We start from the raw sequence: 19432 nt of genomic DNA on the forward strand, positions 1-19432 counted from the left end.
GGACGGAAAATAAAACTAATGAGGATGATTTGAGAAGGGTTGGGGAAAAGAGATGCTAGTTAAAAACTATTAGGAAAAGAAATAAAATACCATTATTAGTAATGTTAAAAGACAATATTAAAAATTTATTTCGAAAATATTTCTTCTGTCAAAAAGCATGTAGGTATATTCTATTGATTCTCGATATTTTTTTAGTGACTAGTGACTAAAATCTATTAACGGATTCACACAAGTCCCATGATCTTTCAGAGAGGGGTTCGCATATAGCTAATTTTAATTTAATATACTTTCGGAAATGTCAGCATCATTTTTGGCGGTATTCTTCAATTCCTCTTTATATTTCTGGTTCCTCGCCTGGTATTCGCTAACAGTAAGTGAAGGTCTGAATCTTGCATATTCGATACTTCTTAGAGTCGACTCTTTCGGGTGAAAAGTGTGTTCTAAAGTCTTCACGAGGCCCGATGACATCTGTGAATATCGTATATATATATATATTATATTATATTATTATATTTAGCCTATAACTGTGTCCCACTGCTGGGCAAAGGCCTCTCCTCTTGACTTCCACATCTCCCTATCCAGAGCTATATTTGGCCATTCACTCAATTCCGCGTCCAGGTCATCTCGCCATCTCCGCCTCGGCCTGCCTTGCCGTCGTATAATATATATATATATATTAAAGTATATATTTGAGCGTGAGTAAATATTCTCGTTATACCTTTCGGGGTCCTTTTGTCCCGGGCTCCCTGTTTGTAAGTATTTCCTCGTAGGAATCTTTTTCTGCTGGCATTAAACCACGGCGGTAATGGTCCATTTGGTCCTCGCTTACTATACCCAAGTGTGTAGATTTCGTCAGCATTATGTTTTTTGGTATACCGTCTGATCCGCGAGCCCTAAAAAGTTACTTTATACATGTATTTGCAATAGAAAGAAACAGTCCCGGAGAGTTGATAAATAAATATTATGATAGATAACATTTCTGATGAACTAGGATCTCACTCAGTGCAGTCAGACCTTTGTTATAGTATAAAAGCTAAAAAATACATATACTTTAGTTCTAACGCAGGTAAGAACTATCCCCAACTATAACATTTGGATATTGAGCGCTTTGGAAAATATCACGTCATAAAATTCACCTCAGTTTCGTCATAGGTAGGTAGGTACTATAAAACTCATTTTTTTATATTTTGTTCGGAATTATATTAGAAATCGCTTCCTTCATTGCCAGACACTTTGCAGGGGTGCAAACCCCCTGCCGTTAGGTCGACAGTACTGTCGTACAAGTAACGTTATCTCCTTATATGGGTATGTATTATAATACCGATAAACGAAAGACCGAATTTCACAAGACCTATGGACGGAGGCCGAATATTAAAACGTCGAATGGATATATGACCGAAAGTTTGAAATCCCGAAAGTACATTTGACCGGCAGCCTAAAACCCGAAGACTACAATCCCGAAGATCAAAATACCTACACTCGAAAGGTCGAAAACTCATAATGCCGAACAGTCATAATCACTACAAGTAAAATAATCGACAATCAATATATCGAAAATCAAAATACCGAAACTGCCGTTATACCAAAGACGAAACAAATATAGCAGGAAAAGATTTGTGCGAGCGAGCGAAGCGAGCGAGCAAGACGGTTCGCAGCAGAAGCGACTCGGATAGGTTAGGTTCAGAAGGCTAAGGCGGGAACGAAGCGGAGCGTAGTTCCCGCCTTAGCCTTCGATGTTAGGTTTTTTTTATAGCAGGCAAGATACTTAACTGCCACTAAGAAAGTAGGTTGGATAAGATTCAACAGCAAAGATCATTTGTGAAGCAATATTATCCGGGCTGCTATAAAAAAAAACCTAACATCGAAGGCTAAGGCGGGAGCTACGCTCCGCTTCGCTCCCGCCTTAGCCTTCTGAACCTAACCTATCCAAGTCGCTTTTGCCTCGAACCGTCTTGCTCGCTCGCTTCGCTCGCTCGCACATATCAAACTTTTTTTACTTTCGGTATTTTGTACTTTCGGTATTCTGAATTTCGATTTGTTAAGTGTCGATATTTCGACTGTAGGTAATATGATTTTTCGGTATTATAATACATACCCCATTTTCGGGATTTGTACTTTCGGTCATTTAAAAATAGATATTTCGACCTTCGGTGTATCGGTTATCGGTATTTTGTACATTCGGTATTCTGAATTTCGATGTGTTATGCGTCGACATTTCAACTGTAGGTATTATGATTTGTCGGTCTTATAATACATACCCCCTTATATACCACAACTAAACGGAAGTGAAACTGAGCTGATGCCTGATGCGTGCCTAAGGAATGCGAAAAAGTAAAATATCAAATATATAGGTAAGTACTTGTAATCCTTCAAAGTAGGCAACTCCTCGTCGTCAAATGGGTTTTCTTCAAAGAGACGTGTCAGTAAGGAATGCCGTTTGACCTCCACCTCTGAGGTGAGCGGGGTAGGGGGAGTTCTCACAAACATGGTGGGTCGTCGTTTTACCTTCGGCGATGGTGCCATCACTTCTGGGTGTATGCGAACCTTTCTGAGAGAAATAAGCAGATGATTATCCATTTGTGGAACCTACGCCTTGCCCACTTGCACATTAGATTAACAAAAGTTTGGCGAAACACGACCAGTATGAAAATGCCTTAACCTCAAACCGAGAATCTCTCATATCTTAGCGGGCATAATCATTTCCCAGTTCTATTGGGCTTAATTATAAAAAAAAAACCAACCTTGCTGCTAAACCATCTTCGTCAAATTCCAACGAAGACGTCTTATTAATGATATGGACCTTTTCCAAGTCGGCTGGGCGGACGAAACCCGTTTGCCTCCGTTTTATTTCTTTATGCACAGCTTTAAACTCTTCTATCGGTATAGAAATTGACACTTTCCTTTAAAAAAATATTAAAAAAATATATACACAGGTTTCCTCGTTTCAAAGCCAGTTGCTCTGATTTAAAAGCGAACCTACTAGTGCAGTTAGTGCTTATTCGTGGGTGAATACGTAAATAGCTTATTTGTCATAATCATAATGAATTTGCTTTAGGTATATACCTATTTAGGTATATGCGGCTGGGACTACGAAACTCGAAAATCGAAGTTCGTATCGTACCTACCGTCCCGCTGACGCTTATATTTTATATTATTTAATACGAGAGTGAGAGGGACGGTACGACACGAACTTCGATTTTCGAGTTTCGTAGTAGCCCTGCTGATATGCTTCGCTAACTGCTTTCGAGCAGTAGGTACAACAACGAAAACTCCATTCAAATCAGTTTTAGGGATAGGTAGTTGTGCCTTACTTCTCTCCTTCAAGTACAAACTCCACCACAGGGTGGGTTTTGCATGTAAACATATTGTGTCGCACAGACTTAGCTGGGATACACGGTTTGTAGCGGAGAAGCGGGAACGGAGAAAACTTCCGCAAAGTCAAACAATTATTTGAAGCCACTGTTCTGTTACCCAGTCTCCTCGGCCCTGGCACAGAGTTGGTATTTACTCACTTTGCAAAGCTTTCAGCACGGGTGCGACCATCCGTTGAGGCTATTCTAGTAACAGTAAAATAGGTTATTTTTAATATCTTGCGATAAAATTTTGAATGTTGAGGTCTGTATATTTATTAGTGTTATTAGTATGTGAGGTATGTATATATATTAGTTACTGTACCTTACTCTTCGGAGTTCTTCGTCAGTTACCAGTTCCGATCTGATAAAATAAATTTTAATAAATTATAAGTGGGTAACATTATGTACTTACATATGTACCTACTTACCTACATTAAATTATTTTTTAATGTGGCATAGTCTGCTTGGAAAGATAATGTTCTAGAATTCGAATTAAGTATTTACGGCTGCTGTTAATCAGTTAGGTCATTTGTCAGTTCCCCTAAAGGCGACGCTGCATTTTAAGCAGACTGTGGCAAAAAACAAAAGGAGGGTTATGTTTTTGATCTGTATGTATGTCTGTTTTTTTCTTTGTAGTTTCTTACGCCGCCGTCGGATTTATCAATTTTTAATACATTTTTTTTATTAGGAGGATACGTTAACGAGTACCCATTTGACGACGTATTCTGTTAATGAAAAATGCAGCGTCGCGTCGCGACTTGGTGTAAACTGACCCTTAAGTACTTCTTAGGGTCTTCTTTTTGAACAGACTATGAACAAAAAACATTTATAGATAGCTACTTTCTGGGGCTTCCAAACAGGTTGTGTTTAGCGTCTCCTCTTGCTATATTTCGGATGATGGTACCAGCAAAGCTCACTCGATCCGTGTTTATCCTAAAAGAAATTAAGCTAATTATAACATCTGTTACAGAACTACACGTAGTGAATATTTTTACAACACGTATACGGTAGCTACTAAATAAAGCCTTAAATACACTAGCTTAGGTAATTGTTATCCCTTTCTAACCTACAATACTTCAGTAAGTATATTCGAAAAGAATAGTTGCTTTATGACCGTAACAAAATGCTAGTAAGTAGGTATAACAATGAAGTATAGGTACACACTTTAAATATCTTTGGATTTCTTGTTCTTCGTCAGATTCTAACGAACTTTCTGGAAAGAAAGGCATTAAGGTAGTTAAAAATCAGTAGAGCTACACTCTTCTATTATGACTTTTAACAAAATAGGTAAATGAGCTTCAACTAATTTACTATTTACGTGATGAATCGACGGAATCCAATGACACGTGGAAAACTTCCGATGGGTACGTTATTAATTTATGTACAACAGCATTATACTTCTCTGGGTCTGTTATTTCCAAGTCACTTTCTAGACAGTAGTCGCCTTTCAGGAACCTGAGTAAAGTAGTAGAAATTAATGAAATTGATTTCAGTCGGTGATGTAAAAACAAGGAAAAGTTATAGTACTTTTACAAGCTGCTATATAATATTACACGAAAGTAAGTAAATTTTAAGTAAACATTGTAGCTGACACCATTTCATATTTCATTTCAAATAAGATGCAGAAAAGTTACGATGGTAAACTCACTTTTTCAAGTCATATTCGGAACTAACTTCACCGGGATACGGAACATCGGTTAGTTCTATGTAGTACGGTTTTTCAGGCTTGACGATAATGCTCGCTGAGCCAGGCGGGGTGACTTGCTGGTAGGAATACTCTTCAGGTTCGTACTCCGACACATCAAAGGCGTTGTTGTCGCTCCCTGACGGTTGCGCTTCGACCTGCCTTGGATCACCTTTGGCAGTAGTCGATTTAAGTGACTTTTGGTCAGCATTCTTATCCAGCTTTTCGTCTTCTGGTTTCTTATGCATAAACCTAAATGGTAAAAATAAACTACTTTATACATACGAGTATCTCAGTAATATAAAAGCCACATAATTACACATTCGTAGAAGTGAATAGCATTTAAAGTTTATTCAAAGTTTATTAGACCATAAATTTAGTTTAGTTAGATGAACAGTAAACACCTTTCAGTGGCATGAAGATCACCAACGTTTAATTCATCTTTATCTTCTTCAGCAGCTGCAGCTTCCGCTTCTTTCAATTCACGCTCGGTTTCCCGCCGCTCAATTTCTAAAAATACTTTCGCCATCAGCTCCTAAAATGAAACAAAATTACTTTCTGTTCATACCTAATTAAAAATCTGGTTCGAAGGACCAAAACGAATACCTCAATCAACAGCTCTCCAAGAGCAATAAGATCTTCAATGTGGGAATGGATATATTCCTTGGCTCCTCTGTTTATCATAATATCTTGACAGTCTAAATTTAAAATGCCTGTTCGATAAATTTCAATTTTTGATAACGGCGATTCGTACCAAGTTTCAACTTTTTCGATTTTTTGCAGAGTAGATTCGCCATCTATGAGTTGACCGAAGGCCACATACTTATGCAGCATCCACGGAGCCGGTTGTAGCAATACGAAAAATTGCGTTGAACACTCCACGTGTCTGTCAAAAGTGTGAGGTTTTATAACTGTCGAGTTGAAGATTTTTATTTTGCTGTTAAAAATTTAATAAAATTATGGACCTGCCGGCATTAGCCATACAAAGAACGCCTCGCCTATCAGGAGGTATTATAAAGTTCTCGCAGTAGAACTTCGTATCTTTGAGTCCAAATCCTCCGCATTGTATCCAGCCATCTTTGACAATTCGATGTATTGGAGTACCACTGTAACCGCCTTTTGTTACTTTGCAAAGACGCAGGAAGTTCTCGCATGTATACGGAGCTAGATCCGTATAGAGCTAAAAAAAAGTTAACGATTTAAGTTTCTGTAAAATTTAAAATAAGTAGGTATATTAAGTATATTATGGCTTACCATAAATATCAGTGTTCCGATGTGTTTATTATTTATGGATATGTGCATGTAAGCACAAGGCCTCTGTAAAAAAGATTGTTTATATTTGAATATATCGAAAACTTACCTTATAAGTACCTGTACAATAGTTGCTTTTAGTAAAGTTATACGTTTAGGTAGGTACCTAAAGAAAAACAAATAAATATCATGCAGAGATTAAAAACTTACATTAGATCCATTGATATAACTTGCAAATTGCTTGATACTCTCCTTGCAATAATCTAACACTAAATGATAAGTATATTTCGTGTCAATTAGTTCTTTAAGTTCCTTTTCTCCACCAAGGATTTTATCGTTAATCAACACTGCAACTTGAGATGACAAACAATATGCCAGGCCACCATATTGTAGCTTCAAATCGTTCCACACTAAGGGCCATTCAACGCTTGTTACACCTAAAATTTTTGAAACGTGTGTGAGGTACGACTTTTAGTTTAGCGTCTCATTTTGTAATTGGCGCCCAATGTGGTGCGGCTCTTCTAATACGAGAATATTATATAGGTAGGCTATGAGAAATTGAGAATTGAAAATAAAAACCGTTATTTTAAACGTTATTTTGACGACCAGATGGCCTAGTGGTTAGAGAACCTGACTACGAAGCTTGAGGTCCCGGGTTCTCGATTCCCGTGTCGGGGCAGATATTTGTATGGAAAATACGAATGTTTGTTCTCGGGTATTGGGTGTTTAATATGTATTTCAGTATGTATCTATCTAAATATTATATTTATCCGTTGCTTAGTACCCATAACACAAGCTTTGCTAAGCTTACTTTGGGACTAGGTTAATTGGTGTTAATTGTCCCGTTATATTTATTTATTTATTATTTAAATACATGAACCCTGAAAACAATGTCATACGTCAGTTGCGGGGGAGTTGTCTGGTAATTACAGTAAGTAATTACCTATGTACCATCATCAGCCAAATATGACCCTAAAGTTGATAATCGCTTGCATGTCATAAAACAATAAGTAATGCCAATCGTTCCATTTTAGCGACATATTCATTTGATAGGAACTCGTTTAAAAATTGAAAGACCACTTATTTGGCTGATGGTACAGACCTACTACTCTTTTCTGAAAGGGCCGGCAACGCATCCGTTATTCAACTTATGTATGGGTGTTCATGGGCGGCGGTGATTTGGCCCCTATGATATAAAAAAAAACGAATCTGGCTTGCATCGTCCCTCCTACAAAGTTCAAAAAAATCAAAATTCAAATGATTTATTCAGTAAATAGGCCACAATGGGCACTTTTACTCGTCATTTTTTTAAACGTAGGTATGGTATAAAAGTAGGTAGGTATACTTAATATACCTACCAATTGGTAGTAAATCATTATATTGATAAGTACAGTTGTTATAGCTGCCTTTATACCTCGTAAAACTGGAGGTTCCAATTGTTTTTTTCTGTAAGTATATAATCCTTTCACCAAGTTTACACAGTAAATAAATTCCTCTGTAACTCTATTGCCAATCACGGTAAACTTAACCCGATCTTTATCATTAGGTTTTTCCTTCTTTTCTGGGTAGTATGGATTGTTCACAGAGTTATGGGCGGTCTTTATTTTGCCTGAATATTGATCTTTTATTCTTCTTTCCCAAGGATGATGTGATACTGTCGTTTCCTTTAGCGGCACTCTTAAATTAAAAAACGTCGACATGGTATTTTTGTGACTTGGAATATCGAGATAGAAAATGACAAAAACCTGGCACTGACATTTCATTTGGATTTTTTTTTGTTAAGAAAGCAACGGATGAACTTGAAAATTTGTATTTTTTAGTAAAACATTAACAATTAATTGAATATTAACCTATTGCAAAATAGAAACAAAACGTAGAACGAAACGTCGCTAGCTGTCACTTACTGTCACTGTCAACTTTCTGACTGATTATAATAGCTCGGTGTGATCGTGGTTCAATCTGAGAAAAGTTTTATTTAATAGAAGTATTAATTGCAAGAATAATAACTGAATTATTGATTTTTCCTAATGAAAAGCTTAAAAAGTGTGCTGACGAATATATATGAGTCACTCTTTATATGTAAACGAACTAGTTTAAAATCGAAACATGGGTACAAGTTCACCTCGCAATTTTTCGATTATTAGTAGTGAACTCTGCAATCTTCTTTATGTAAAACCATACGATAGAGAAAAGATAAACCTACTTATTGATGAGCTTAATTCAAAACCATATAAGTCTGAGTTATTTGTAAGAAAACAAGTAAGTATTTGATATGGTGCAGAAGACAAAACAACTGAAATCCTTACTGTTTTAACTGATAATTTAATGAAATTTCATTATTTTAGGATGCTGTGATCATATTAACTGCACTGTGCTTAAACATAAAACCTATGGATGATGTGTTAGCTGCAAAAACATCACATTTGATACATAGTATTTTAACCAAACAAAATTTGCAATTTGACTCGGAATACTTGCAAAAGGTAGTGTTCTGGCATATCCAGTGCTTGAAAATGTGCTCTAATATGGTGATATCTGATATTCTGCATAGTTTGCAGTGTGTTCTACAAATTAGCCCTCAAGCTGGTCAAAAGGTTTGTATAAAAATAGTAAATGGGATTTTGAAACTTGATTGACTCGTTTTTATTAATATCGGTTTAAACTCTGCAAATATGTACTTTTTTCTAGTTTATGGAACAATTAATAGGCTGCCAAGGGGCTTTGAATAGTTTCATTGACACAAGTAAATGCAACTTAGCAAATATTCAAAACCAGCTCCACCTCAGTCTCAGTGCTCTGAAATGCTTCTGTTCATTGACATTTATTGCTGAAGAAAGTAGAACTGAACAAGCAAATTTCAGTCAAGAATTAAAAGAACAAATCTCTGAATTAATTGTAAACTTTTTATTGAATGTTTCTATCAAAACACAAGATGAATATCAGTATTGTAAAGTAAGTGACATTGATTTTTTATTTTTAATTTAGTTGTTTTTATATTTCATGAAATAAACCCAGATAATTCATCTCTTAAATTGAGGTCAGCCTGGCTTGCTTCGGGCTAATTCATAGACCTCCATCAATTGTTTTTGTTAAAATTTATGAACTTTTCTTTTAAGGTTGTTATAACAGCATTAAGGGTATTGTCACAAATATATTTCAATGATCAGAATATCAATGTTCCATTGCCGGAACTTATGGGTATCTCGCGATATTTCTTGGTCTATGGACTGGTGGTGCAGGGCTCAAAACCAGAGAAGTTAATGCCAGCCCAACAGACTATTGCAGCGGTACCTTATACAACTAATCGTAATCCAAAAGGTGGCAAGGTAAGAAATATTATCTATTTTCTGGGTTGTACTTCGTAGTGGGCCAGGTTTTAATTTATTCTTTGTTTTAGAAACAAAAACTTAGAAAGCAAAGAAACAATGCCATTGAAAGTTTAAAGAAAGAAATACCAGTGTCAGATCGAAGTTTAATGAAGGAAGTCGAAAACTTTGATAGTAGTTCCACATACAAGCCAGCTAGTGAGAACTATTTAGAACCACAAAAAGCTAAGACTTACTGGGTCCTTACCAGTGATTCTGATGCTTCTGATGTTGAGAGCAGCAGAGAAGCCAAGTTATTTGCATTGAAATCTAGAGTACGACAAAGTGCTTCAAACCTTCTGCTTGTATTGATAAAAGTGAGTATTCTATAAACTGACACATCAATAAATACTGTAAAAAAATCAATTGTATCTCTTAATGTTCCGTAAAATTTCTTAGTTTCTAATAAAAACTTCATTCTAGATAACTGAAAAGCGAGACATGTTTGGATACTGGTGGGCTCTATTACCTGATGCCCCAGAAGTAGACCACTGGGTTGCTACTGATGCTGCAAAAAAGACTCTAGCTTACTGTGCTGTTACTGACCCCACATCTAATAATAGAGCTAGTGTGCTCAGTGTTGTACTAGCTTTACTTTCTGGATCAAGGATGTATCTTACACAGGCTGAAGTCAGGTAGGTAAAGTATTTATTTAGCTTTTTATAAAGTAACAATTACCTCATTGTAAAGAAAGAAGTTAAAAAAAACCTAAGCATTTTCTTAATTAGTAAAAATTTAAATACAACTTGCTAAGCCTATACTTACTTGCCTGTATAATTCACTACTTTAAAAAAAGCTTTTACCTCATAATCTATCCTCTTATTTTAAGGGACAATTTTGTTAACATATTGATTTGAGATACAACTCTTTTTCAAAGTAGTGACAATTTGCATGAATGCTCAACTCAATACTGTATGACTGACTGCTGAAATGTGTCAGTGGCAGTTCCACAAAATAGTTTAACATGATCTTAAATTTATTATCTGATAATTTTTATTGCAGCAAAAAGGATACTGCATCATTCATACCATTCTCAGTATCCCTGGGTTACATTATCACTTGCATGCACAAAGTTCTAACTGGTATACTGGACAGTGAGCGAAGTCACGCCGTTATCTTAGTCGCGCTGAAGTGCAGCGCGGCGCTTGTGCAAGCCACACCTTATTTTAAAATGAACCATGGTCTCATAAGTGAACTCGTTAGATCTTCTAGAAAGTTTTTAGTGCATAAGGGTAAGTGATTTAAGTTAGCACTAACAATGATTAACCTAAGTTAAATAAATGTAAGTATTTTCTTTCCTTCTTTCTTTCTAAGTTGAGAAATTGTTATAAACTATAAAACAATTTAGAAAGAGTTTTCTTTATTAAATAATATATGTATATATTGATACTGCACACTTAACAAGCCTGGCAAAGAATATTATGTTCTAAAAAGCTGATAATAAATCTTATAACATTAAAACTGTACTGGGCCCATAACCTGTTAGTTTTCGAGCTATCTTTAAAAGAGGAAAAAACTCTTTTACACCTTGTTACCGAGAGGTAACAAGTGCACAAGAGTGCACAATAACTTTATTAATGTTAAATTTCACATGAACAAGATTTGTGATTCTAATTTCAGACATAACATTACAAGTTGGTGCACTTATTACAATGGGTTGTGTTCTCTCTGTAGACCCTAAAGTGGATGAGATATTAAAAGCCATTGAAAAAGATTCTGTTTCTACCAAACCTAGTAATGAACTTAAGGATAATAAAACAATCAGTGAAGAATGTGATGACTTTGAAGAGGGTTATTCGGACGACGAAATGTTTATTGCAGTTGAACAGAATTGTGAAGAGATTACCAAGGAAGATACACATTACTTCAAGAGCTGGATTTTAGATATATGTTTCAAAAATTTGGGCTGGGCTTTCAAAGACAATGAAGTAATTGTAAGTTATTTTATCAGCAATCGTTTGCTATCAATAATTATTTAGCACTAAACTGGTTAATGTCTATCCTTGTCATAATGATAACTCGTGGCAAGATCGGAAGTTGGATTTAAAAATATATCTAAAACAAACTACGTTAATACTACATGCAATTAATAACATTTTATTAAAATTATGTTTTGTGATTCCAGAAATGCAAGCCGTCAGCTATCCCAGTGATACTAGAATCTCTCCAAGTGTTGTCAGCTATAGCGTTTCACCACATGCCCGATTTAATTCATTTGCATCTAACGCTTTTAGCTGATGTCCTTTACGAAATGCTGCAACATGAGCACCAAGATGTTACACTCCAAGCAGCTAAGACTACAAGTATTATAGGGGACGCTATACAAAAACTAGGTATGGATCTAACAGTGTATTGTATGGGTCAAAGATGGCTGTTTTCTTGAATTAAGTAAACAAAATATAAAAAATTGGCAAAGTACATTTATGACGGATTTTTTGTCTTTTAAATTTGAAAGCTTTCGTCTTGGAGGAACATTTAAGTGAGCCTTATATAATGAGGGCTATCGTTTTTTGTCTTTCTAGATGGCGCCACTGTTGCGTGAGGTTTTTAAGTTGGCTTTCAAAGTCTGTTATTACGGGTGTGAAAACAAAGTTTAGAATAAAATCCTATTTAATACACCTTAAAACCCTGCCATAAAAATATCGAGCAACCACAGTGTTGCATAGTTCCCGTTTTGTTCGTAAAAAAAGGGAGGACAAAAGTTTCCGAAAGATAAAACTGTCTCAAAACACAGACATTCATTGCCCCGTTACGCATAATTGCCTGAATTAATTTCAGGTAGGTAATGCAATATATAATACAAAATTATTCTAATTATAAATAAACCCGCGTAACTCACACAAAAACTATGAGATTTGACATTTCGGAGACCTCACGCTACACTAGCGCCTCTAGCGGCGAATTCATACGCGATAGCCCTCATTCCACTTTCAATGAGCGATTTAAAGTTAATTAATGACTAAACACTGTAGGTACTCTAGTAAATTTCCCAAAATATCTTACAGTTCTGCTCTGCTCTGCTGTTAGCGGCGTTGCTAACATGGAGAGTTTTCATATTGTTTAAAAAAATAACAGTATGTTTTTTATAGGTGAATCATATTCGAGAGCGTTTTAACCGCTCGTTAAACGTCATTACCATCTTGCTTTTATAAGCACAACGGATGGACAAGTCGCAAGAATTTTGATCACGCTAAACTTAGCATTGGTACTGTCTTTACAAAGATATTTGAGGTTTTAATAATCAATAATCTCTTTTAACTATACTTACCGAAACGGTAATGACGAAAAAGACGCCGTAAGAACGCTGATTGTTTACCCATCTCTATAGTTTTTAGTATGTACAATATTAGTATGTTGTTACAGAGCTAACAAACGAGTCGCCACCTGTGCATCAATGCGTTTACATGTGGCAAAAACTACTAACGCCTTTGTCGTCTGTGCTGCAATGTCACGCCAATCCGCAATGCAAGGCGGTAGTGTGCGACTGCATCGCGAACATCGGCGAGCGATCTTTCAAGGAACTGCCGGTATGTATTGAGGCTGAGACGTTATACTGGGACCCTAGTGAAAAAGGGGTTAAGTCTGCAGAAATTACACAACTATTTTCTGTTTTATGTGTATAGGGGTTTAACTTCTGCAGAATTAACTCCTTTTTCACTAGGACCCCAGAATATATACTTCTTCAAATCCGCTCTCTAGTTATACTTAACTACAAACAAGTACCTACAGTTAAAGAGTACCTAGTAGGCATTGACCAATTTATGACATTCATTAGTTTAAAAAACCAGTGTAAACTACGTTTTGTTACATTTTAGTCTAGTACTTACTACAGTAATTAACATTATGGGGTCAAGATTTTAGGCGATATTTCTCCTGTATTTTATATCTGAATGCTTAACATCATCATCATCATCCCAGCCTATATACGTCCCACTGCAGGGCACAGGCCTCCCCTCAGAATGAGAGGGCTTGGGCAGTAGTTCCCACGCGGGCCCAGTGCGGATTGGGAACTTCACACACACCATTGAATTGCTTCGCAGGTTTGTGCAGGTTTCCTCACGACAATGCTTAACAAACTTAAAATATTTATTTTTAATTAACCCAATATTGTTTTGTATACGGTCTTGACAGGGTTTCTTAGCTATACTGTTTCAACACAGGCCAATTGTATGGTATTATTTAAACTTCAGTAAATTCAAATTGAAAAATGGCCAAATTTAAGGAATACTTTTCCTTTAGCGGCATCTACAAGTGCTGTGTTGCACTCTACTGGTGGGTTCGTGCAGCGATGAGGAGGCTACAGTGCGCGCGGCCGCGGTCCGAGCCCTCGCCATGACTGTCATGTTCCAAACGCTCAGAGAAGTAAGCCAACCATAGTGAACAGTTTCATAGTAGCCCCTCTGATTATCAGCGCATGTAAATTAGTTTTAGTTTTTTTTTTTTGTTTCATAAATATTGTATGTCCGTAATGGACAAACTGTTGTGTCTACATATGTATAACTTAACACCTTTGTACACAGTTCAACAATAAAATTATTCTTATTCTTAATAGTAATCCTTAATCCTTATTCTTGCGTGGAGGATGGCGCACTTATCTTGATTGTAGTTTTTTCCGATCGTACTGCCTAACTGAAAACCAATATATGATGAAGGTGTACTAAATAATAAATTAATGCAATCAACAAATCGATCTTCATTATTTACTCGTATCAAAATTGAGCGTAGATCAATATAATAAATATATTAATTTAGAAATTGCTAACAGCTTTAATTAATTTGTTTACAAACTGTCTAATAACGTTGCTGACGTTTCCATCACTTATTCCGATTGATTTCTATTAGAATTCAGCACAGGAAGATCAATTGACTTGTAGCTATTTTGATGACGTTGTGCAAAAATATATTTGGCATACCAATTAATTGCGTTTTGGTCACGTGCAGCCGTCTTTACATTAACTTCTAAAAGTACTCCAATGTGTAGAGAGTAAAGAGGAATTAATGATCTAATAAGTACATATTTAATGTTTTGTTTTTCAGGATATTGGTTTTGTCAGTGACTGCGGTGAGAATATTTTGCGCGCATTGGCTGAACCTTCTCTTGTGGTGCGAACAAAAGCCGCTTGGGCCTTGGGAAACCTAAGCGACGCGCTTGTTTTGAATATGTAAGACTTTTGTTTGAAACAAGCATACTTGGATATAACTACGTATATTTTTGTTTATATTTATGTATCTTAGCCCAAATAAAATTAAAAATGGCAATATGTTAACAATCTATGTTTATTATCTTTTCAAAGAAGGCAGACGCTTTTAGAGCAAAGTTCATTGCTAATTATTATCCGATGTTTATACTTTGCAGATTAATATTGCTATTAGCTTACAAGCAAAACAAATTGAATGTTGAAAAAGACACATGTCTACTTCGATAGCGCTATTAATTTTCAACTTTATGTCAATATTATTAAGTCAAAGCATACAGTGTATTCTAACTGATGTGAAGTTGTCTAGTTGAAAATAAACCGGTTGTTAAAGTAAGGGCTGTGCTTACAGAGATGATCCAGAGATAGATGACATCGACGACCGACTCCTAGTGCGTTTGCTGGAGGTCAGCGTGCGTTGCGCCGGCGATAACGATAAGGTTCGACACGTGCTGCTAAGCTAAGCTAAACAATGACCTGAAATACGAATGTTTCCAATTGGTATTAACGTTTAGAAATTATGTCGATTCAATACCTGATTTAATATATTTTCGGCTACAACTAAGAAAATTGGTTATATGAAACCTTTTTACTGTAAAGTTAGTTCGTAGAGTAAAAAGTGTCCGTAATCGGTAAATTATTTGAGAATACTCTTTCAATGTTAACGATGAATTAACTATTTTTTTACGTGGACCAAATTTTCGAACTCTTCTTAGTAAATAAAGTAACTGATTATTTAATACAATCCTTTTAAAGAAATAATGAACACATTTGCGACAAAAAAGGTCATGTATGTGGTACCCTGTCGAGAAATTATGTGTTTCCGAGATATTGGTGATTTATTATTGGTGAATTATTTTTTTAATTATTTTAGTACGGATGAACGCCTGATTTCTTTTGAGCTTACGATATTCCCCTAGAAAGTTGTGTCCAATTTACCGTGAATCAGTTAAAACTTATTGTTTTACTATTCTGCAGGTTAAAATGAGCGCAATGCGCGGACTTGGCAACATACTGCGTCTAATAAAGCAAGACAACCTGAAACGTGATCCCCAGCTAAAAACATTGTGCGAGGAAGCGATAGGGAAGCTTCTAGATTGCGCGTGCAAAGTGAGCAACATGAAGGTTCGCTGGAACGCCTGTTATGCGCTGGGCAATGCTATGAGAAATGATGACTTGTTCACCTGTTTCAGTGGCTGGCAGGTAAGATTTAAAATTCTGCGATATTTTTTTTTATCGGACCGGGAATATGTCGCTTTACTGGATTTACTTTTACCCAGTGACATGTTTTTTTTATGAAACTACCACAATTATATACAAACTTGTAAATTTATTTGTCATTTAAATTTTAGTTCATTGTGATGATTTCTACGCTTCCAAGATTGTCTTGACTGTCGATGAACAGAGTTACGTTGCTACCTTTGTTTTCGTTTTTATGTAAAGAACGTATTTATTTGAAAGCAATGGTAGTAAAATTTTAATGTAAGCTTGTATTGCTAATAAAGGAACAAAGTAAACATTTACACAGTTTGTCATAATATATAATATTCATAACCCTACTATGTGCCTACATCGAAATAATATTGAATAAAAAAATTCTTCTGCCTTTTTCTACCAAACCTACGCGATACAATCTAAAGATAATTTGCTGCTCTACTTAGTAAGATCAATACTCCGTTGTTGTATGTTTTAAGGGTCATTCGTGATAATCGGATTATTCATCTAATTTCTCTGGCGCTTTTTATTTTTACTAGTTTTGATTCAGTTACATACCTAAAATAAAATATGATATTTTATTTTATTACAGATCTATTTATGGAATAGGCATTACTTTTGGTCAATTTATAACACAAATATACTAGGTACTTTGTATGTAGGGAGTGAGAAAAAAATATAGGAATGACAAAAAACGGCTCGGGAATGATAAAGTCGACAAGGTATTACAATTTGAAATAAATCTTACTTACTTAAATAAATATTACAATTTCTTTAAAAAATACCTTGGGGAAGAAATATTATTTCTCTGCTCAAAAAGCCAAGGGATTGAGAAAAAATATGTTTTGAAAAAACTGACATAAGTACATGAGCTATTTTTTTTCTTTCGAATCGCTTAATATTTTAACTATTCAACTCAGTACGATACTGGATTTCAATCCATCATAGCTTGTTCTTTTTGAGTCGATTTGTTCAGAAAATACCAAATGGACGCGCCAGAGTTTATGTGCGTGGTAAAGTTATGACAAAAATGCGTATTTAATTCCTTTAAGCTGTAATTCTACGGATACTTTTTCTCTCCGGACTGTGTAAATCGACTGTTTCAAGAATCATCCTAAATGCATGATACTCGTAACTCTTCGATTGTACCATAGCGTACTAAAATGTAACCTCAACATTACTTCAATTCCAGAGTCAAGTGTTCTCAAACCTCTGCACTCTGACGCGCGAGTGTAAGAATCTGAAAGTGCGGATCAACGCTGCGGTGGCTTTACGGGCACCGTCGTTGAGAACTCAGTACGGGGAGCATTATTCTCTTGTGTGGCGAGGAGTGCTGGCGGCCATGGAAAATGCCGCTAACGTGGATGACTTCACAGAGTACAAGCATAAGGATAATCTTATTGAACAGGTTAGATATGTCATACAAAATGAATTATCCCCTTAAAATTTTAAGTTATTGTCAATAGTTCACTATCTCCATAGATCCGTTCTTTCATTCCTATATAATTAATAAAGTAAAAAATCTGCAAGTCATTTGTTTGATATAGATTAACGATAAAGGAACGCTATCTCAACCAATATTAGCATTTAACGATAACATTTTGTTTCAGTTGAGCGTAACTCTAGCCCACCTGTGCTGCCAGCTAAAGGAATCCGATTTAACCGAGATCTTGGACCCTCTAGTTTTCCATTGCGACTGCGCCAAGTCTCTGCTTGCTCAGTTATGTCACAAGCTTCCCCCAGAGAATACATCGTGCCTGAAGATTCTAGAGGCTGCCAAGTATGTGACAGTAGATTTGACAGCTGCTAATGATACGCAATCTCAGTCGTTGAGCATTTTACAGGACATTTTCATTTGGGATATGTGAGGCCCTCATACAGGAAATAAAACAACTTAGAACCATTTGTCTATGTTTTGAAAAACAATGATAACAGCAAAATGTGATGTTCCGTGTATTCAAAGGAACTGAAAGCATGGCCCTTTGGGCCTTATTTGGTGTCACGTACAATTGTCTATTTATTTTGCATGTTCTAACATAATAGGCCACGTCTGTGTGGGTATATTTTAGATAAGATTACAACGTGTTACGAATGATGAGACCATATGTATCGGAAAAGGATACAAATTTTAATTTTATGCTTACTCCTTCCTACACATTAAATTCAATTTCAAATAAGTCTTCTAAAATAACCTTCATCTGCTAAACATGCGTGAATAAAAAACACTTTTAAGGACTTAAAAAAACGTCATAAATTAAGAAGCTTTGCTTTGTTTTATAGCACGTAATGATTTGTGTTAATTCTTGATTATTTTTTAAACAGTGAGAGTCAGGCCACTAGAATCTTGAAGAAATTAACTTCATTTGACCTGTTGAATTTTCCCTTATGGTTAACGGTAATCAAAAATAACACGTATGTGACCCACTACTACAGAGCACATGCCTCATCTCAGAATGATAAATAAGTGAGTATTTATTTTGTTATACCTATTATAAAACCATAAATTTAAATATTCATATTGTAAGAGTCCGAATGGTAGGTGACAAGAAATAAAATGTACTATTTCTTAAATTAAATGCAACGCTTTTTATATTTAATTTCTTATTTAATTGTACCAAGTTCGTTTTTGTATTTTATTGTCCGTTTACAAATAAACATTTTAAAAATTAAAATGAGTTTTAGTATAAACCTCACTAGTGTTTACCCGCGGCTTCGTACGCATAAATCATTAGATCGAGCGGTTAAGTTGAAACTCCTAGATTTTACTGAATTCCCTGGAATTCCAAAAAATGACATCGTGATCATGATCATGACAATAAATCATTGTATTAATAAACAACACTGCTAAATTTCATGACACTATACCTATCCAGCGGATGAGATTTCTAGATTTTATCTCGATTCCGTGGGACTATGGGTACAAAAAGTAGCCTATATGTTTTTCCAAATGTCCAGCTATCTTCATACCAAATTTTATCCAAATCTGTCCAGCCGTTTTATCATGAAGGAGTAACAAACACATACATACTCGGAAACTTTCACATTTATAATTTTAAAGTTCATAAATAAGGTACTTAATTTTTTATTTCATACACGAAGCGTTGGTAGGCCTCCCACTAGGTGGACTGACGACATCGTAAGAGTTGCGGGCAACCGGTGGATGCAAGTGGCGAGTTGTCGTTCTACTTCATTGTAGCGTTCTAGGGAGGAGGCCTTTGTTCAGCAGTGGATGTCTTCCGGCTGATGATGATGACACGAACGAATTCAGTGCGCAGTTCGATGATAAAAAAACTATTTTCAGTTCACTTGTTAACAGATCGAGTTAACGTAAACAACTGAAATTCGTGTGTTATTGGGGATCTAGCTGAA

At 35.7% G+C, this 19432-nt stretch overlaps 2 protein-coding genes across 3 annotated transcripts; one reads left to right on the plus strand and one right to left on the minus strand.

Moving 5' to 3' along the window:
* Positions 1-90: 90 nt before the first annotated feature.
* On the minus strand, positions 91-8194 carry LOC141436705 (uncharacterized). 2 transcript variants are annotated; one of them, XM_074099728.1, is made up of 16 exons: positions 7703-8194; positions 6499-6725; positions 6292-6354; positions 6003-6217; positions 5644-5923; positions 5442-5572; positions 5002-5289; positions 4672-4808; positions 4518-4566; positions 4194-4286; positions 3676-3714; positions 3513-3557; positions 2742-2900; positions 2360-2548; positions 719-893; positions 91-468 (listed from the first exon to the last, which is right to left on the minus strand). In XM_074099728.1, the coding sequence occupies exons 1-16, from the start codon at positions 8049-8051 to the stop codon at positions 274-276; spliced, it is 2634 nt and encodes an 877-aa protein (XP_073955829.1). In that variant the 5' UTR covers positions 8052-8194; the 3' UTR covers positions 91-273. The 2 variants fall into 2 exon arrangements, with proteins under 2 accessions (XP_073955829.1, XP_073955830.1); XM_074099729.1 differs by lacking the exon at positions 2742-2900.
* Positions 8195-8240: 46 nt separating this feature from the next.
* On the plus strand, positions 8241-19085 carry LOC141436704 (HEAT repeat-containing protein 6). The gene is made up of 16 exons (XM_074099727.1): positions 8241-8547; positions 8634-8882; positions 8977-9240; positions 9405-9614; positions 9686-9970; positions 10077-10288; positions 10656-10885; positions 11274-11587; positions 11779-11986; positions 13017-13180; positions 13893-14015; positions 14691-14815; positions 15201-15288; positions 15827-16051; positions 17256-17471; positions 17674-19085. Exons 1-16 carry the CDS (start codon positions 8395-8397, stop codon positions 17929-17931), a joined length of 3324 nt encoding a protein of 1107 aa, XP_073955828.1. The 5' UTR covers positions 8241-8394; the 3' UTR covers positions 17932-19085.
* Positions 19086-19432: the final 347 nt, after the last annotated feature.

This window comes from Choristoneura fumiferana, chromosome 17 (genome assembly GCF_025370935.1).
Source record: "Choristoneura fumiferana chromosome 17, NRCan_CFum_1, whole genome shotgun sequence".
Classification (NCBI taxonomy): Eukaryota; Metazoa; Arthropoda; class Insecta; order Lepidoptera; family Tortricidae; genus Choristoneura; species Choristoneura fumiferana.

Bases quoted from the DNA above. Each gene is read 5' to 3' on its own strand.
- LOC141436705 (XM_074099728.1), bottom strand. From the start codon at position 8,051: ATGAAATGTCAGTGCCAGGTTTTTGTCATTTTCTATCTCGATATTCCA. The intron at 4,567-4,671 runs GTAAATAGTAAA...CTTTCTTTCCAG, and splicing joins GGATTCCGTCGATTCATCAC to AAAGTTCGTTAGAATCTGAC. The intron at 469-718 runs GTATAACGAGAA...CGATATTCACAG, and splicing joins GGACAAAAGGACCCCGAAAG to ATGTCATCGGGCCTCGTGAA.
- LOC141436704 (XM_074099727.1), top strand. From the start codon at position 8,395: ATGGGTACAAGTTCACCTCGCAATTTTTCGATTATTAGTAGTGAACTC. The intron at 11,588-11,778 runs GTAAGTTATTTT...TTGTGATTCCAG, and splicing joins TCAAAGACAATGAAGTAATT to AAATGCAAGCCGTCAGCTAT. The intron at 13,181-13,892 runs GTATGTATTGAG...CTTTTCCTTTAG, and splicing joins GATCTTTCAAGGAACTGCCG to CGGCATCTACAAGTGCTGTG.